This window comes from Scleropages formosus, chromosome 18 (assembly GCF_900964775.1).
Source record: "Scleropages formosus chromosome 18, fSclFor1.1, whole genome shotgun sequence".
Lineage (NCBI taxonomy): Eukaryota > Metazoa > Chordata > Actinopteri > Osteoglossiformes > Osteoglossidae > Scleropages > Scleropages formosus.
Window position 1 is genome coordinate 6,623,768 of NC_041823.1, and position 20,386 is coordinate 6,644,153.

The following is a 20,386-nucleotide window of genomic DNA, read 5'->3' on the forward strand; positions in this document are numbered from 1 at the left end:
CGCACGGCAGCGCAGAAGTATAAGATGCTGATGTTGATGCTCTTTCATTGCTATGTCAGATGTTGCACCTGTTGTCATTTCCTTCGGTTCTGATCGTCTTTCCTTGTTCCCTCCTCCACAGCCACCTCCCGCACACAGAGTGGGTTGAACCAGCATGCAGCGACGGGGGTCACCTGCCCGCGGGGTGGAGATGTGGGGAGGTGGGTGCTAATCTTCCGGGCTTTTGAGGGGGTGACGGCATGACCCACCCCTGCCGGAAGGTGAAATGAGGGCTTCGGCATCTGCACCACCTGGAAGATTTGAGCATCGTTGGAGCAGTCTGCAGTCCCGACAAGGCGGAGGACGACCATTCATACACATATAGTGGTGCGTGTGGGCGATGACGTCTCTAAGATCGGACCACTGGATTTGGGGACAGGTCTCTCCGTCTGGAAGAGGGGGGAACCTGGGTTGATACAACATGGTCATGGATGTGGTTCTTTACCAGGTTGCTGTGTTGGGCTCCAAAGCAGTGAGCAACTCACCTGAAATTCACTCCTTTCTGTTAAGTCGACCTCTGACCTCTAACCATGGAATATTACCTTGCTTAGGGTGGGGCTACAATGCAAATAATCGATAAAAATGGTGCATTGAAGTTTGCCGGAGAAGCAGCATATTTTTAAATGTCAGCAAAAAATGTATAAATTGAATTACTTTTCTTACTATTATTTGTTGCAATCATATTTCTCACACCTCAGGGTCAGATTAAATCAATAAATTTTATTTATATTGCGTTTCTCGTTATTCATGAACTTATAAAAAGGTAAACCAAAGGTTAAGGTTTCTGACCTCATGTTCAATTAAGTAGTCATAGTAAAGTAATGGATAATTTAATTAAAACTTTTATTTAATTCTGCTCAGAATTTTAACTGAAAATTAAAATAGCGTTTTAGAGCCGGATATAATGCAATAGTATTCAAATATGTTACAGTTTAAGAATACAGAACGTATGATCTTATTACGCTGAGGATGATCGTCCATGGATATTTTTAGAAAGAAGGCTAAGTTCATGCATGGGAAATACGAGGATAAAACAAGGTATTGTACTGCATTTGGTGATCTATCTACAAAGACTACACAAATGGGGCAGAATAAGCTCAATTAGATTAAAGTATTACTGGATGCCCTGATAATGGCAACCCAAACAAACCCTTCGAAAACAAATGTTAAAGTCGGTCAACGAGTCATTTTTTGGGTGGATATTTCCCCTTTAACGCCTCTTTGAACTGTTTTATTTCTCTATAAGCTGGAATTCCCTGACCACAATAAATCAGATTGCTTCTTTTAGCTTACAAATCTATCACCACTGGAGAAAAAAGGGCTTTTTTTTGCGACGGGGGTGGGGTTATAGTTCCATATTGGTTAAGCTATGCTTTTCCCATCTTAACGGTCTAAAGCTAAGAGGGGGGAGAAAAAAATCTGTAGCAAATCCTATCTTTGCATCCCATTACAGTGTTAAAGCTTGGAAACAAGAGTAAGTATGTGATGCTGCATTTGGGGACTTTTCAAAATAGTTCTAAAAGACATTCAGATTAAATATAAGGCATACTTGGGGGATGATGGTACCCCGCGTCGCCCTCGTCGCGTTTTTCAAAGAGAGCCTTTCTTTCTCCGTTGATTCCGTCCCGAAGGAGCGGCCGCAGTCTGCTCCGCTTTTCCGCACACTTAGCCCTTTCATTTAGCCGCCCATGTGTGGCTTCCGTCTAATCTCAGCATTCTTCGGGTCTGTGTGGCATTTTATTTTGCCACAGACGAAACTACCATTCTAACCCCCCCCAACAGCCCCCACCCCCCCCCCGACCCCATTCCCTTTAATATCTCCCCAGCAAGCATGAGAGTCTGGACGGTGGCACGGAGAGCGTCGCGTCTCTGGTCGCTGTTGGCTGCTGTCCTCTGGGCCTGGGAGGCACTTTGGCAGAGGGGGCTGGGGCCAGTGGGGGCGGGGGGGATGGGCTCGCTCTCAGACATCTGTTTGCTTGCCGCGGCTGGACCCGCTGGCTCGGAGGAGCCCAGAGCCGTGACCGGCGGGGGAGTCTTGGTGCGGAAAAGCCTCCCGCAGAAACCATTTTGTCAAGACTGGGTTGTCTGTTCTACAAAGGATCTTGAAGCCTTCTGCTGGATGGTGTTCCTTTAAAAAATAAATAAATCAGAGCCGGGGGGGGACATATAAGAACAATTACCAAATACCCCGAATAATAGTTTTGATTATGAAAGGCAAAACCTTAGTGATTGAATATCCACTTGCAGGTGGCATTCTGTTACATTGAATATTGTGTACCTCATTCAAAATGATGAGCAAAATATTTTAAAAATAGTGAGAATGCAAAAAAATATACATGATTAGAGGTACTTCTTTTATCCTATAAAATGTACCCCAGCGAGGTTTCATACATAAGTGAAAAAGGAGGGTTGTGATTTTTTCCGCCAGACATTTGTTCTTCTATCGCGTTGGAACCGAAACAGCAGTGGTTGGACCTGACACTGCTCAGCAGCCCAGCTGCCTTCCACACACACACACACACACACACACACCTGACTGGGCCTGGCCCCTGGCCAATTCCACGCTGCCCAGGAGTGTGTCCATCATTCACCCAGGCAACTGCAGGCCATTGATCTTCAGACTAAGCTGCTGATGATGCATTATGAAGGATGCACACAGCATCCAATATCCATTCATCTTTTATGGCGACCAGAAACTGAGGAGCACGGTATTTTCAAAAGCTGTTCCACAACCTCGTAACATCTCAAAAAACATTGGTATATCTGAAGTGTCATGATAAACTTTTTTTTTAAATGTAACCTCACATTATTTACAGTAACTATTCTAGTAATTATAATTTTAGATACGAAACAATACTAACCAAGACTCAGCATCCGGTATCCACAAAAATTCAAGCTGAATCCATAATATGATCTTAATTTATAATTCATTCTTAATTAAAATGGATACACTTCTTAAAAATAAGTGTAAACAAGTTTTTTGATGCATCGGGGGGTTATTGAATTCTTTTTCAGACGTAACACTACCAGAGCTGAACCACAGTGTTTATCAAACCGACACAAGCCTGTAGTCGCTGTCAGACACAAATACATGAGCGTCGCAATCATTACATGTGTACAACTGCACATCTTCAGGTGTAAATGCAGAAACTGATGTGAAGGCGAGACTTTGCAAAAGTGTGGCTCTGTACAGCAGTCCTTGGTGAAAAAGCGACGTCACATACAACTGGCCAAGGTTAATATTCAAGTCCAACTGCACAGATGGAAATATTCTGCTGTGGTGATTGCAGCTCCTTACATATGAAGTTATGAAAAAAGAGGAGGTGAAACAGCACACTTGCTGATCCCTGCAAGCATAGCCATGGGTGGATGGATGGGAGTGCCATCAGGTCGAGTCCCAAGACAAGGGAGGAGGAACAGAAAGGGTTTGCCAGTGCCTTCTTCAGTGCACATCTGTCTGGGGCGTGGGGCAGGGGGTGCAGACACAAGGAGAAATATGCAAATTTCACACACCTTCATCTGGACTTCAACCCCAGGCCCACTGAACAACTCAGGAGCCGTGAGGCTCCAGTTTTACCCCCTGAGAAATTGTGCCCCCACCCATACCTACACCCATACCCATGTCCATTCTCCTAGCCATATCCATACCTATAGCAATATCCATACCTACACCTATACCCATGTCCATACTCCTACCCATATCGACTCCTATATCAATATCCATACCCATACCTACATTCATTCCCATACCTATACTTACACCAAATTCCTCTATCCATACCCAAACCCACACCCATACCTATATCCATATCTATACCACACCCTTATCCTTACCCATACCTATGTCTATATCCGTATCCATAACCACTCCAACATCCATACCTATGCCATTATACATACCTATATGCCTATCCCTATTCATACCACTACCCATACCTATATCCACATTTATATCCATATCCGTTCCAATATCCATACCCATACCCACACACGCAAACAGTGAGATGCACACTTAAATGTACTACAGATGCACAGTACTATAGGACAGTAAAACAGCTTCAAGGAGATGCGGGATAGCACAGGAGGAGTTGTCTCTCTGTCTTGCTTGGTCTCAGTGCTGCTTAGTGGTAGTGCACACTGACAATCTGTTACGCTGTTAACCCGAGAGAGTGAGAACATTACACTGTTTTCTCTTTTCTGCATGTGCACGTGATTAACAGCCCGACAAGTAAGGCGTGAAGTTTTTATAAATATATATTTTTTAAATAAACAGTTGAAGTAATACTCATGTAGCGGTGCTGGCCTACACCAGTGTATCTGGAAATACGTTTATTGTTTATTCATTTAGCTGATACTTTTCTCCAAGGCGACTTACAGCGATTTACACATTTATACAGCTGGGTAATTTTAACTGTATTAATTACTGGGAGATGCTGGCAAGTATCATGATCAAGGGTATTGGAGCAGGAGGAAGGCAAATTCAAGGTAAGACTCTAACCACTATATTACCTGCAACTCTAGCAGACAAACAGTTATATTCTACTTTTTCCATTTAGCTGTCGTATTTTTCAACGTGATTTACAAATATTTACCCCTGTTTACAGCAAGATATTCATGTTGGCGCAGTTCAAGGTAAATGTATTGCTGAAAGGCAATGCAGCAGTGGTAAAAGTGGGGTTTGAACCAGTAACCTTTAGGTTGTGTGTATGTACTGTACATATGGCATTAATGGGAATATAAAGCATATACATTCATTCTGTGACATTTCAGGCGCTAGGTACAGCACGATGGTCGTAAAGGATATGGAAATGAAATGAGATGGTTGTTAGTTTACATCCCAGTCCCAGCACTGCTGTACCGCCCTTAAGCAAAGCACTTATCCCAAATTGCTCCCAGTGACTGAAAAAGGATAAAGTTCTTTAGATAAAAGCATCAGCTGTGCAACAAATTTCAAATTAATAATTCACACCGTCGATCTCTTTCAAGTCATTCTTGCTCTTGACAGCCCTTCTCGCAAATATAATAAACTCTGAAACCCTGCACGATATATTACTTTGTCACACATGGAAATATTAAGAAACATAACAATAAAGCAACAAAAAATAAGACGATAAAAATAAAACAATGTGAATCAGATTTCTTGAAACGCAAGCAGATCATTAATTCCGGAGCCTGACATGATTGTACAGAATGTCATTAAAAACAAAACCTGGCATCTTTAATTAAATGATTCGGCATCATGTTAAATGAACTTTTTCCCCAAAAATCAAATCATAAATCCGCTGCAATATATCTCAATATATACTTTAACATATTTATGGGACGGAGCTCTTGTCATCGATTTCCCATGTGGGGGAAACCACACGATGCTCATTATGGCGACCATCTGGCCTGGACCATTGGAAAAGCATCATCTTCCTCGTGTAGATTTGTAGCTGTCAGTCAAATCCAGGAGAAAGTGCTGCAGTTCAGAGACAGACATGGTTACACATCAGTCACATGGGACTGAAGACACTGATTATTTTCTTCCCTTAAATGGCCAATTTCTCACAATATTGTGCCATTCACAAAGATCACTGTAAATGGCACGTGGGGCATCACCATTATCAGCGACGATTTAAAACGATATGTGTGTCTCGCTCACCAGGGGAATAAGCTGCGCACTTTGAGTAATTAAAAAATGTCATGCTTAAAACTGCCAATAAAGGTGGGATTCAAAACATGGAACAACAGCAATCAATTTGAATAAATTCTATTAAATGATTCCGAGTGAATGCGCTGGGTTAGCGCACTTAGTACGCATAATTACACGGTAAAGTACGGATAATTACAAGGATGTTTGACTTGTTTTCGTACCATAAACTAAACACGCAATCAGTTCATATTTGTGTCATATATGTGTCACTCTGGACCTCATGGGAAGTTCAGTCTGCCTTCCGGAACCTTCAGCGCAGCAGTCAATAATATCTAATACAGTGTAAACCATTTGTGAAATACTCTGCGTGTTTTACATGTTTATACATGAATATGTGGTTTCATTCATTTTAGGAATTTAAATATATTACAAGGTTTTTATGTATCTTCTCCTTTGTTGAAGGAAATGTGTCTTTCATCCAATGAATGAATGAATTAATGAATCTCAGCATCTGGTATTAAAAATACCTTTTTTTTTACCAAATTTATCAATCAAACATAAAATACTTATGGTAATGCTTAACTAAAATATGTCCTCAGAATGGGCTCTTGACCACCTAGTGGAGATGCAAGCTGAAATGTATGATTTCCAGGTTTTTGAGACCTGATGGCCTAAGGCAGGGCTACCTGGGGAAACCCTGTAAACTACGTGGCCCTTTATTCTGGTCTAGTCATATTTGATCACACATAAAGTTCCATATATTTCTCCTGCAGTTACGTTGCAGTATGACCATGGTTCCCAGAAAGCCTCATTCATCTAGAAAGGGAAATACAATGAGATTATGAAGCTCCTAACCTAGAGTTTTTGCAGGAAAAGGTCATTCGATAAAATGAACTTAGACTATGTACAGTATGTATATATGTATGTAGGTGTGATCAAAAAGTTCTGACTCATAATTTATTTAAAAGAATACAGTACACACATCACTATTATGCGCTGCCCCTTGCAAAGACATCTAAGAAAGATTATACACATTTGTCCCAATGTTCCCTCCACATTCAGAAGTAAAACTGGAAGACTGTGATATGATTAAGTTCCGACTTTGCATTATTATAGGGACTTGAAATGGTATCAAATCTCTTTCCTTCCAGCTTCATTTTGATTTTTTGTGAACAGAAAAAAAAAAATACAGGTCAAGGTTAGGTGAATATGAAGGGTGTGGTGTCAAGAGTGTTTTTCCGTCCTGCCAAAAATTCTTGAATAGAAGCAGGACTGTGTTAAGGAGCACTGCTATGGTGACCATTTTCCCACAGCTAATAACACTTTCTCTTCAACTTTATCCCAGAATGGCACTGAAAAACCACATCAAATATTTCTACTTCACACACACTTCAGCACAGTTCACTACTTCCGCAACGTCAGCTGTAAAAGACACAGTCTTAGAACTCTCCGATCATACCTTATGTACAATTCTTCATATTCACACGAGATGTACTCTGGTATCCAAGGCATGGACATGGGTCCCAGTTGAGCCCAACATGAGGCTTGAAACTCTCTGTCCAAATGCAGTCTTGTGCTCCTTAAGCCCATGAGCTTGCTGACTGCACCTTGCCATCAAAACGAATCTAGTGGTGTGATTTGTAGGACTGGTGCTGCACAACTAATTAACTGCCTCCAAGGGGATCATTCCAACCTTGGCCATTTCTTAAACTTTGGATTCTACCATAAAATTTATCTTGTTTCTCTTTGTTGTTGGGAATTAAAGCTATTTTAGCCGATCAATAACCGAATCCTTTTTCTGGTTGTTTGCTTCACAAACATCATATCACATAATTGTTAGATGTAAAGAAACCTCTATATGCAAAGAAGAGAAGCTGTATTATCCAGGATAATCTAAAAAAGAAATAGATACAATATTTCCCTGTAATCTACATTTTGTTTCGGGGGACGATTAAATTAATCCTAGTGCTACGTCAGAGAGTGAAGTTCAAGGTTAAAAAACAAACTGTTAACAATGTCTAAAGGATACTGAATTCCTACTAAAGGATTAAATGTGGAAATGGGAGTCATTCAACATTTTTATAACTTTTGTGAATTTGTCACATTTATGAATTTTTAGCTTTCGCATAAACAGCTTATAAATAGGATGTCTCTCCTGCTGCATGAACATTCAATAAACTAAATTTCAGTGTCTTTTACAGAGAAAAGAAACATCTGCGCAAATAATGATTACATTAAATATAGTTTAATTTCACTACTTTAATGTTTTTTTGGCGCTCTGTCGTAGAATTAAATATGTTACTGAGTTCCTTCTCTGTGGAAATTCATCAGTCTGAAAGTATTTTGTGAAGGAATCTTTCAATGAAAAAAACTGAGGTTAAAGAATATTGTCTCGTATAACAGCACACATTGCAAATACCCAGGGGCTTATTTTCAAAAGCTATGGCCCGTGATTAAATCACACATCCAAGCCTTTTGCCCTTGACTGTGAGTAATGAGAAAAGTGGCGCTTGCGTGCATATATGGGCCAAACTTAAGGACAAAAGACATGGCAGATTGAATTACTGCCTTTGCTGTGTGACTTCTCAATACATCTATATTCATTACATTATGCATATTTCCTTTAGCTGAACCTATTAAATACTGCACAATGGTGTAAATGTAGCGAAGGTTACTGACTTCATGAATTCAGCATAATGACATCAAATCCCTGGTTTGAACACATGCAAGTCTTTGATTGGTTCTCAGGGAGCCAATCAGATCCCTCGACAGAAAGAAAAATCACTTTCTGGAGGGAACCTGTTCGACCCACAGGCAAGTCGACATTATATTAAAATGGATTTAGAGAAACATGAACAAATATCAACAATGCACTGTACAGCGTGCAGTGCTCTGAGCCAAATTTTTCTTAGCAACATTTCTTTTTCTGCCAGTTTATATGTTTCGTTAATTATGTGTGTATGTACATACATATATGTAATTTGTGTGTGTGTGTGTGAATCTTGTACGTTGTATGCGGCTGCGACTAAAGAGAATTTCCCTCTGGGATCCATTCATTCATTCGTGCGAATAACAGTCTGTTTTGAGAATAAAAACAAAATTACATGTTTTAACAAGAGTCAAGGAAGCCAGTGAAAAGAAATGCATTAGTGTTTGACTGTTTAAATTAATTTAATTGCATGCGCTCATTAACTGTATTTAGGCCTCTGAATGGCTATTACGACTGAATGCTGCTGCTGCTGAGTTTTGTACAAATACCACTGCAATTTGCGCACCACACTGTGGCAGAGAAGAAAATTGGTGGGTTAAATTAAAGTGGAACCGACACTGTGCTCCTCGGGATGCCTTACCAGCAGAAAAAAAAAAGCCAAAACCAGCATATTGTTGGAAATATGCACCATCCTTTCAGTCTGAAAATCCCTCAATGGCTGCTTCCCTGTGAAAAGCCCCGCTTGGGTGAGGGCCTGTCTGGGCAGCCGTCTCCAGCAGCGGTGCATTGGATGGGCCCCGTTCCACCGGAGCGCAGTGTCTACAGAGCATCGACCTGATCAGATACCGCGGGTCACTGCTTTGGATTCTCCTGATTTAGCCAGAGCCATTTTATCAAATGTCCAGGTGTGGCCTGCCTGCCTGTACCCCACCACTCGCGCCCCCTCCACCAGGAGCGCCGCTCCCCGCCATAAATAGTCCCCCAAGTTAGATCAGCCCCGTTTCACACCTTGATGGGTCTCACACAAATTTAGTGGGCAAAGCAGTAAAGTTCAGCGTGTGCCATGTTAAATGGTGAGTGAACAGAGGCAAACTGTGGTTTAGAAGATAAACAGTTTACCCCCCCAGCCTAAGGAACAGCATCATTGGCTATTTAACCCCTTGAAATTATACTGTAGTTTGAGGCTCCGTTCGAAACTACTGGAATTGGGTTACAGGATAATTTCACAGGCGACTTGCTTGTCTTACTTGGCAGTTCAACTGGCTAATTGAAGAAGGCACATTCCAGCCTCGGCGAAAATTTAAGAGACTATACTTTAAATCTGAGCAATGTAGATAAAACATCTTTCTTGACGAAGCAAGCCGTGGATTTTGTGTTTAAAGGGCCTCCATTACCAGCAACTGACAAATTCTACTCCCAAAAAGAAATAAAAGTGGTGCTGTCTCAGAATGAAAAACTGAAATGATTGTTTTTATTACAGATTTGGAAAATATAGACCAGTAAATTGTGCGTGGAAAAAGCATAGAAGCCACACAATCCCACCCATATATCACTTGAAACATGCAAGCTCTACATAGGCTGAGAGGGGATTGAACCCATGCCCTCTTACAACCCCCTGGCACTGCGAGACACAAGCGCTACTCGCTGTGCCCCCAGGACACCCTTAACTCATACACAGCTAACATGCTGTACAAACTATACTGTGAATAATGTTCAAAATACTAAATTCACACTGACATCCTTTCCTTTTTTCTTATAAGTAACCCTACTGAATGCCTGGTTGTTTTGACTTGACCTGTACAATTTAGCAGACTAATAAAACATACTAAATATATACAGTGACCCGGTCTAGCAGTCTGTGGTATTATAGTATTTAATCAGCCTTTCCCCATTTTAGTCCTTCACCTGTTTAAAAAATCTGTACTTTTAAGCAGACATACACTGTCAGCCACAACATAAACCAAGAAAATGAAGAAATGATTAATAAGTAATACTGTCCTGTCAAGTATTTACTCGTGTTACTGTACACGTCCAAATGAAGAACTTTATAAGAAAGATTAGTCACAGGTGAAAGAATATGTTTTTAATAAATTTGAACTGTGAGACTTCTGACAAATCAACATTCAACACGGCTATTTATGTCAAATATTGACACACATGTATTTGTGTCTGTACTGCTGTATTCCATTTTTAAAAAGGCCCAGGAGATAGTAATGTCTAGTGCCTTGTAAACATCTAAAGAAAAAGGTCACATGTGAATCCTTTTGAAATATATTTATAACTTTTAATTAAAATTAATGCATTTGCATTGTTCAGATGTACTGGCTTTGTTCCACCATATAAATCTGCTATTCTATATGGTTAATGGGCAGAAATGTGAACAAATCATATTTACTACCCTTATAGTTGCTCAACTGTCAAAGCAACTTGCATAGAAGGTTATGTTACTCATTTTTACCTTGACATACACATTTGAAGGAACAATTCAGATTTTGAACGTCACTTGCGGACACTACAGCAGGGCTTTTCCTGGGACTTGAGCCAAGAACCTTTTGAGTACAAGTGCACATCCTTAACCACTATACCACCTCCTCCTTAGAAGAGATTGCCACACGCCATGTCAAGAATGAGAAGAGACAACTTAATGTGAGGTTCGATCTCGGGAGCCAAGTGTCTCCGTTTGTGGCTTGTCAACAGTAAATCCCAGGAACCCCACCAATCCCCACCAAGGCTCCATGGCACAGTGAACCTCGACGATAGGGGGCGACACCTGTAAGTGCTCAGCTTCCCTCCAGTGTGGCAGGTTACAGAGGAACAGTAAAAAACAGGAGATGAAAAAAGCCTTTAAAAAAAATCAAAAATAAAATTCAACGTGTTTAAAAAAAAAGAAAACTTCTGTTTTTCTATTCTGTAAAAAGCACAAAAATAAAGATACAATGTGCAGTGCAATCAGAAAGTGGTTTTTCAGAACTGTACTGTTCTGTATTACATAACAGTATACTTTTGGGTATAAAAACTATGTGTGCTGAAATATGGGAGCTGTTTGTAATGTACTGAAGTGCTGAAGATCCGCAGAACCAAAACACAAGATAATTTCGGAGTCCATTATTCTAGAGAGTTAGCTGTAAAAACTGAAATGTGTTTTTTTTATATGGAACTCAGAAATGCCAGTTTTTCCTCGATGATTTATTGAACATTTTATTGCAGCTACATCCCCTTCAATATTGCTAAGGAATATTAATATTCCACAATATTGATAATCAAAAGTAAGTCATCCATTATCATATACATACATACAGACGTACATATAGGGCTGTATATATAAATATATGTATGATGTGTGTGTGTGCGTGTGGTTTATGTTTATTTCTCAAAGACTATGCTACCAAATATGCGTTGTCATCATTATTATTGGTATTTATTACAAATTATATATATAATAATATAATATTATAATAAAATAGAACTGTACAGGAGTTTCAGAATTTCTGCCAATTCGTTGCTCTTCGTAGTTGATCGATTTTTAATTCTTTTAATCTTTGTAATTAACTTAAATGTAATAATTCCCAGTGGAATCTTATATTTCCAGTAAAAACATAACTCGACAAGAGACAGTAAAAACTGTTTCCCGTGTCAAATAAAAAAAAAGCGCTCTCCGGAGTAGTAAATTATAAAAGCAACATAATAACGTAATTTTTGCAGTAGTACTGTAGACCAGGAAGGACAATCAAAAATGCATCTTTTTTCCTCCATTAAAAAATATGTTTTTCTGAAGAGGTTGAGAAGAAACGACAGTAAGCCGCAACCCCGCCGATTACTTAAAAAATAAAATTATTATAATAGTAAAAGAAAGATGAAAAAAAATCCCACTGATTCCCTCTGACATCGATTTCTTTCCCGTTTCATGGCATCTGATTCTGAAGCACAACGCACGGTGTGTGCGGTTCACCGCCGCCCTGCTCCTCCGCGTCTCTACACAGCGATGTTCTTTTTTACATTATTTTTATTTTAACTCCGCGTCGTCAAACTACACCGATGTGCACAGGCGCTAAGCGCGCGCGCGCCCGGCAGTGTTCCCGCGGGCGTTACGTCACGGCGCGTGTCCCCCCGAAGGGCTGCTGTCGTCATTTTCACTCCTTTTACATCACCCAGCACTCGTTCTCCCCGTCCTCGGCAGAACAAAATTTTAATTACTTCATTTTTTTTTTTTTTTTTTTACATGTATTACCTTAAATTCCAGCCTCTGCAAAATCAGCGAAATTATTCAAAATGTTATTAAATAAAGACACACGTGCAACAGTGTTTTTACAAGCAACTGTTTGCTTTTTAGTAACATAAATTTCCTCCAATAACAGTACGGCAATGGGTCCCCAGTATGCATGAAAAATGATAAAGATGCCACAGGTACGCAATATTACAGCACAAACTGATTATAATAATTATGTCAACGATGCGATGGGTTTGAAGGAAATTTAACTAAACGGAATGTAAAGTGAAGAGCTCAGGTGAAAAAACGTCTTCGCTTCTGGTACGTTTTGGGTGCTCATTTATGTTTTAGTGTTTTCAGATGATATATATATAATAATATGTCATAGTGTGTGATGTGTGTATAACCAGGTGGTATGCGTTCACACCGCGCGTCGGTGTGTATTTCTGTGTGCTGTTGTGTGTTCATACACATTCAATTGTGCATTCATTGTGTATACACCTGTGCTGATGTGTTCATTACTGATGTCGGTACTGCCGCTGTGTGTGCGCGCGCAGGTGATACGGGAGATGCGCGCGAACACACGCCGGCAACTCCTGCAGTTTCAGTAGCGGCTCAAGCAGCACGTGCCCCCCGCGGTTCCGGCTGCGACTACGGCGGCCGTCGATGTCCAAACCCCCTCTTCAAACAAAAGCGCGAAACGCCTTCAGCGGCACAGTCAGTCCGCGGGATCGCGCCTCCGCGCAGCGTCACCGGAGAGGCGGCACGGAGGAGGAGGAGGAGGAGGAGGAGGAGGAGAGAGACGAAAAGAAACAGAAAAAAGAAAAGAGAAAAATAGTAAAACAGGGGAGGAGAGTCAGACAGGAGGAGGAGGAGGCAGGAAGGGAGAGGAAAACACACACTCACACACTGACCAAGAACTGACCACAGTCGGTGCGTGCGCGCGTCCCCCCCACACCCACTCCTGAGCTCATTTCCCCCAAATTCCCAGGCATCGATCTGCGGCCGCTTTGGATGATCCGAACCCCAGAGCTCTCCTCCTCCACCGGCACCACCAGCACCACCAGCAGCAGCACCGCCTCCAACCTCTCCGTCCTGCATCAGCAGTCCGACCCGCACCTGGATCCGCTGAGCGCCACCGCGCACCAGCGCTGAGCACCGCATCTCGAGCGTCATCCCGAGCATCCGCGCGCAGGCATGTCCCGGAGGAAGCAGAGCAACCCGCGGCAGATCAAGAGTAAGTGTCTCCGTCCCGTGCCGTCGGCGCGCGCCCCCCGCGCAAACTTTCACGCGCTCCGCGCGGAAGGAAGGGGCTTCGCTGCCGCGTTGTTGTCCGCTGTCACCCCACTGACTCCTTGTTACTTTGACTCCTTTTTCCCCTTGATGTCTCCAGCGGTCACTTCCCATTTGGTTACAGTACAATCATAGTTCCTCCATGTATAAATCACAAATTAATTAATACGTCAGATATTTTCGTTCAGGGGAATAATTCGTGTCTTGCTGTCAGCAGAAGACACTGGTGGAAAAGTTAGACGAGCGCTCGATGGACAAAAAAATAAATATACATTCGTTTAGTGTCACGACTAGTTGTGTTTTGGTATGAAATGAGGAGCATCTGTTCGGAAATCGTTCATTCCAAGAGAACAGAGCCTTTGTCACCCTGAGAAATGCCATTTGTGCTACATAATCCGTCTTCTGCTGGCCAAATATCAGTCTCTCATATTATACGCTTAATTATTCAGTGTTGAGTCTCAGAAAAGTAGAGTCACTGCAGGTGTAAACTGTCAGATCTGAAGTTCTAAGACATTTGCACATTCACTCATAAATTAACTTAAAAATGTAACTTAAAAATTTTAATGTTCAACCTAGAAAACAGCAGTAATTAAAATGTTTTGTGTATATTATTATTATTATTATTATTATTATTACTACTACTACCTGAATTCATAACTGTGGCCAGAAATGTGGAATATATTTTTATTGAATTACTACACATAATTAACAGTACACATCAACATATATAAATAACATCATTAACAATTCAAAATAGTGATTAACACGAATACTTATAATTTTATAATTTTATTCTATACAGAAAATATTTCTAATGGAATTCTAAATATGTGTGCAGATTGCTCACATTGTGTAAAGTATTTTAGCTATGTTTTGCTATTTGAATTTAGTTTTATATTAACTGTTAATGTCATAATAATTCCAGAATAAATCAGAGCATAAGTTTTATTATAATAATATTTTTGTACTTAATTAAGATGGCCTGTAAATGACTTTGCATTTTGAAACACAAAATTGAGAAAGGCCCCAGAGTACAGAAATAGAAAAAAGTTATACACGACACTGATTTATCACAGTATTGAATACATGCTTAAATATTAAATGTGAACATTTCTTTGGCTCGATGGCATCATGCATAATTTCTTACAGTATATGAATACATGTACAATATATAAGGTGTATGTTTTACAGAATCCCAGTTCTTTCATGCTTTATACACGGGTGTCTGTATATGAAATGTTGACACATTGTTTTGTTGTAAATGTATTAATATGTGGTGGATGGATGATTTCAGTGTTAATGACTTAAAGTACAGGAAAGTGTTTAAGGGAGAACACACACCTTTCGTCGAGATTTCTCAGAACATCAACGAGTTTAATGTTCTTTTTTGGAGTGTGGCTCATCGACTCAGAGGGCTAGAGAGAAATAATTCACATGGGGAAGTCATTGCGTTCTGCCTCTGTGGTGTTGCTCGGTACACCCACCAAATGCTTTTCATTTTCATTTTTTTAACTCCTCACTTTTTAGATCCTCTTGAAAATATCGTCGTCACAAAAAACGTAGAACACCGTGTGTTTGTGCATATGTGTGTGGTGTCTAAATCTTTTCATGTTTTCTGTATGAGGTATAAGAGTATTTATGAGATGAATGAATAAGTATTTTGGAGTACGTAGCAGATGTAAAACAGTTGTTTAAGCAGTTCATATTGGTGAAGGTACAGTATTTATTGTGGACTTTTACATAAATTCTTGTGTTCAAGAGATTTTGCTCGTCTTTTTACAATGATTCGATGTCGTGGCCTTTCAGCAGAATGCGAGTAACTGACAGTTAGGCTAATTATATGTATATAGAAGCACTTGCTTGGTTTTTTAAGATTTTGTACCTTAAACTGATGCTTGAATTTTAAAGTTGTTCTGAAGTGTTGCAGTGCTGTCATTTTCTCCCACTGATTATTTGAGTCTGTTTTCAAGCTAAGGTTCAGTTATAAAGCCTTCAGAGAGAGCAAGTACTTTGCAATGTTTTTATTTATGGCTGTTTGAATATAAGAAGCCATTAGGATGTCCTCTGGGGAAAGACGTAACCTCCACTTGGATTAGATTGTATCTAAATGTCCACTGTATCAAGAGCGATTTATGAAACGTGTGTGTTCTCTTAAGGTGCTGGCTTTTGGGAGAGGGTGGAGTGAGCACCGATCATTATTATTATTAATATTTCTTTGAAAGCTCTGCTATCTGTGATTGCAAAAAGAGGTGACAGTGTTGCTGCCATAACTATGTGTTGGTCGTCCACTAGTGTATACATTTTCTGGTCAACAGTTGTGATGAGTGCATGCAACAAAAAAAAAAAACAATTTTAAATAACAAGACTCTGCGAATCGACCAATCAGGGCCTGCCGTTCAAAGATTTTTTTTTTGGGGGGGGTTACACAGCGGGTGAAAGAGAGGGAGAGCAGCGGAGGGAGGGGATGAAACACAGACACTGGCTTCGGCCTGCAGAGACCTACACAGATAGGTGTGTGTATGTCATGTGTGTGATCTCAGTTTACACACTTTGAGAGACACCCCCTGCAGTTTGGGGTGCAGAAAGGTCACTGCGTGTCCGGGTTGCTCGTACCCTTGCAAGACTGCTGAAAGGCCACGGAGGCAGAGCACAGAAAGTCAGAGCAGACAGTCGCAGTAAAGGACAAAAAGGTTGTTGGGTGCGATCATCAACCCCCCCCCCCCTCCCTCCCACACCCCCATACATTGCCCCGTTATCTGAAATTGTGATTTATGCAGTATTTTAATATTTTGCTTATTCTTTCCCCTTGGGTGCTCTCTGAGCGCCGATAAAAAGGCAATGCTGAAAGAGCACCATTAATTTGCTCCGATGACTGGAGAGATAAGGGCAGATAATGGGAAAGATAAGCGGGGAAGATATACCATCAGAAACCCGATTATTACCATTAAAATTCCAGCCCAGCAATCTGCAGCAGGCTGATAATTCCTTCTCCGTTTCCACCACTTTGGATGATAAGGCAAAAAATAGTCACTCAGAGCTCCTTGATTAGGCTGCCTGGATATCCTGATAATACGGTGATAAATTATGTATTTTTCCCCCTTGTTTTTTTTCGGTGAAACGTTACATCTGATTTTTTTTTTTCCCAGTTTTTTTTTTTTTTTTTTTTTTGGGTTATGTTTCTAGTCCTTCCTGTATCCTCCGCTCACCCCTCGCAAAACAAAACACACAAAAAAATGCTCCCCATGCACCTTTATTGTAATAAGAGTTTGATAAAAAGCCCAGATAGAGGAGGAGGTGTTATGTATGGGAGCACATATCAATGTTATCGGGCCATCTCACGCGCCAGCTGCTGGCCGCTGTTGTTTTTAGCCTTATCACCTCCTGCCAATATGCCAATAAATTGCCGGGATTGTTGGCTGTTCCGAGGCTGGCCGGGCTAAATTTATGACAGGAATGATGAAAATATTGCAGATGCACCATGCATTGTGATTTGTTGGGGGGGGGGGGTGATGCTGTGTTTCAACCCATTAGCCCCCAACAACATCCCCCTCCCCGTGCACCCCTCTTTGCCACCCCATCACCTCCAGCTCAACTAGGCTCACCGCTGGCCTGCTTTGGGGACTCCATCAATGCACCCGCCCGGGGTGGGGTGGGGTGGCAGAATCATACACTGTGATTGTTTAATAAGAACAAGAGGCGTGAGCTCGCCGAATAACAACCGGGCCCTTTCGGTGTCATTTTTCTGCAAAATTGCTCCGAAAGTTTGCCGGCGGGAGGCCGCCGGGATGATGTAGGACGGAATCTCTTTCGCCTCTTTGTGGGAAGGATGAAAAAGGGTGCCGGGCCGCATGCTCGGTGCAGGCTCGTCCGGTCATATGTGCTTGTTAAATGCACCGCTTGCCATTAACTCCTCCGTGCTATACGGTTCAGGAGTGCAGCGGGGAGTGTCGGGTCCCTCTGACGTGTAAAAAGAATCATTTTACCTGCCATTCAAGTTAACATTAATAGTCTGGCATTAATAGTGAGACACGATGTGGATTATAGTGGACAGAATGAAAGGCCCAAGGGTGCTATATGGACCATTCACATGCATATGAAGACATCCATATAGTGCACACACACACACACACACACACACACACACACACACACACACACACATATGCATGTATGAATGCATATATGAGTGTACAATAATTTCTCTGGTTGCTATGACTGTTGTTCAGTGCTGTTGAGTTGATGTCAACTCATGTTGACCACGTATACGGAACCCCTCCAGAATGTTCTATTCTCCACTTGTGTCTTTATGGTTGAAAGGAGTGTGTCCGCCATTGGTGCGACTGATGGTAGCACAGTCTTATGCTTTTTTATGCGTTTTTACAAAGCATTTGATTATCTAAGGGTTTTACATGGAAGGCTGCGGTATTTGTTTTTATACCTGGAGTAATAATGTAAGTTGTTCTTTTGTTGTATAATAGACTGAGTGTGTACAATAGATGACTGTGTGTGTACTTTTGAACCAGAAACTGAGATATCACGCAAACGTGATCTAATTTCCTCCAGAAAAATGACGATTAGGTTAGAGAAAAGGAGGGTTAGTGGTTTTCCTCAAGTGCTTACGGGTTGGAGAAGTGGTGATGTGTAGGAATTTACTGTGATGGGAAAAATCGGGAGCGGAGGCAGCGCTCAGAATGTGCTCGTCAGTTCCTTCGTTTATTTACGCAGTACATCTGCATCTATCCAAATGTGTGACTTAAGGCGAAACGTTTTGCCATGCCCCGCCGGCGGAGGTCGGCGGTCGGGGGTCCAAGAGTGTCGCGTTCGCCAATTCACGCTGCTCGAGTGCCCGTGTTCCGCTGATGTTTGCTTGTTGTTTTCCGTCTTATTTTGTTATTGAACAACAGCCAGCGGAGATTACGCTCTTTGTTATTCTAATGTTTCTGACAGTTATGTTTATGTGCACTGTCGTCGCTCATTAATGCCGTAACATAGCATGTTACACTACGTGAGCGCACGGCTAAGTCATATCAGTTGACATTTAAATCCTTGCAAAGTCTGTATCAGAGGCAACTTCCAACGGATAACAGGAGTGGCGGTTGACTCGGCTGCCAGCGCTCTTTGAAATATGTACCGTGGTAGGCCGGTGTTTGGGACGGCGGGGGGAGGGGTGCGCACTCAGAGCCTCTGTCCTTTCACTAACCAATGTCTGATTAGTCAGGGTGAATTTCGCATTGAGTTTCTGGGAGCAGCAGGTGGCGTATTAGTTAGAGCTGCTGCGTTTGGACTCGGTGTTTCCAGCTTCGAATCCCAACTCCTGCTGCGGTACCCTTGAGTAAGGTACTTTCCCTCAATTGATACGGTAAATATTACCCACCCATATAAATGGGCGAATAATTGTAAGTAGCGTAACGATACAAGTCGCTTTGGAGAAAAGCTTCAGCTAAATAGTAAACTTCTTTTTAGTAGCGTTGCGAGCCATGAGAATAATCGTCGTGGTAGTCAGCATTTATCTTTTTTTTTTTTTTTTTTTTTTTTTTTGCTCACAGTTGGCCTAATTGCTGCCGCAGAATCAATTTGCAGACCAGCGCGAGAACCATCCAGCGCCGCGATCGCTGTCTGAATGACTCTCTTGTGCAAATTCCATCTTTTTGGAACGGCTTCCCACGCATTAAAGGACGACTCCTTCATCCACTGACGATCAAGCTGTTTCTCTTGTGTTCTGCACGGATCTGTGTCACACCAAGAATGGTAGCGGCATGCCAAATTTCCCCCTAACATCTGCTCCTCTCCAATAACAGCTTGCGTCGTGGCCGCCTCGTCTGGGCAGAACACCGCCGTTTCGCCATCGCCGTTTCGCTTTGTTTTGTACCGCGGTATCGCGCGGGCAGCTGCGATGAATTGCGTCCCCTCCTCCTGAAATGTTTTGTTCGGTTCCTTCGCGCCGGAAGCGTCACCGGTGCCTCGAGTGGTCCTTCCCAATGGCTGGCATGCAGGTCCCAACAAAAAACATAGCATGCGGTTGCTTCCTCGGAGAGCCCACAAGGCCCCGCGGAATCACAGTGGACGTGTTGACATGCATTTCCTCGGTCCGCAGCTGTGCCAGCGGAGCAGTTCGGACAGGCCGGGGTCCGGCCCGCTGGTGTCGCGTGGCTCTGGTTCCTCGCCAGGCCGGCATCGTAGAGGTGGAGGTTACTTCCTGACATTGCTTCCTCTTTATCTCCCTTTCCCGGGAATACCACCACAATCATCCCAGCTCCTGCCCAGGGCGAGCCTGTATCCTTCTCTCATTTGTTTATTATGCATAGAATTTAAAAAGAGATGTTGCCAGTCTACTAGTTGACATGTCTGATATGGAACAGATATTATAACCGGACAAAAACAAATGAGAAAAATTTAAGGTGTGCAACAGATTATGAATGGCCATAAATGTTTTGTGTGACTGGTATGTTTTTTTTTTTTTTTTTTTTCTACAGGTTGGCGAGTTATTAAATCAGCTTTTATA

At 41.8% G+C, this 20,386-nt stretch overlaps 1 protein-coding gene across 1 annotated transcript in view; it reads left to right on the forward strand.

Annotated features, from left to right (window-relative positions):
• Positions 1–13,447: 13,447 nt before the first annotated feature.
• Positions 13,448–20,386, forward strand: part of zfpm2a (zinc finger protein, FOG family member 2a) — a 144,706-nt gene continuing 137,767 nt past the window's right edge. The window contains exon 1 of the mRNA XM_018763021.2: positions 13,448–13,828. Within this exon, the coding sequence (XP_018618537.2) occupies positions 13,789–13,828 (40 nt within the window). The 5' untranslated portion in view covers positions 13,448–13,788. The remainder of the gene's footprint in view (positions 13,829–20,386) is intronic.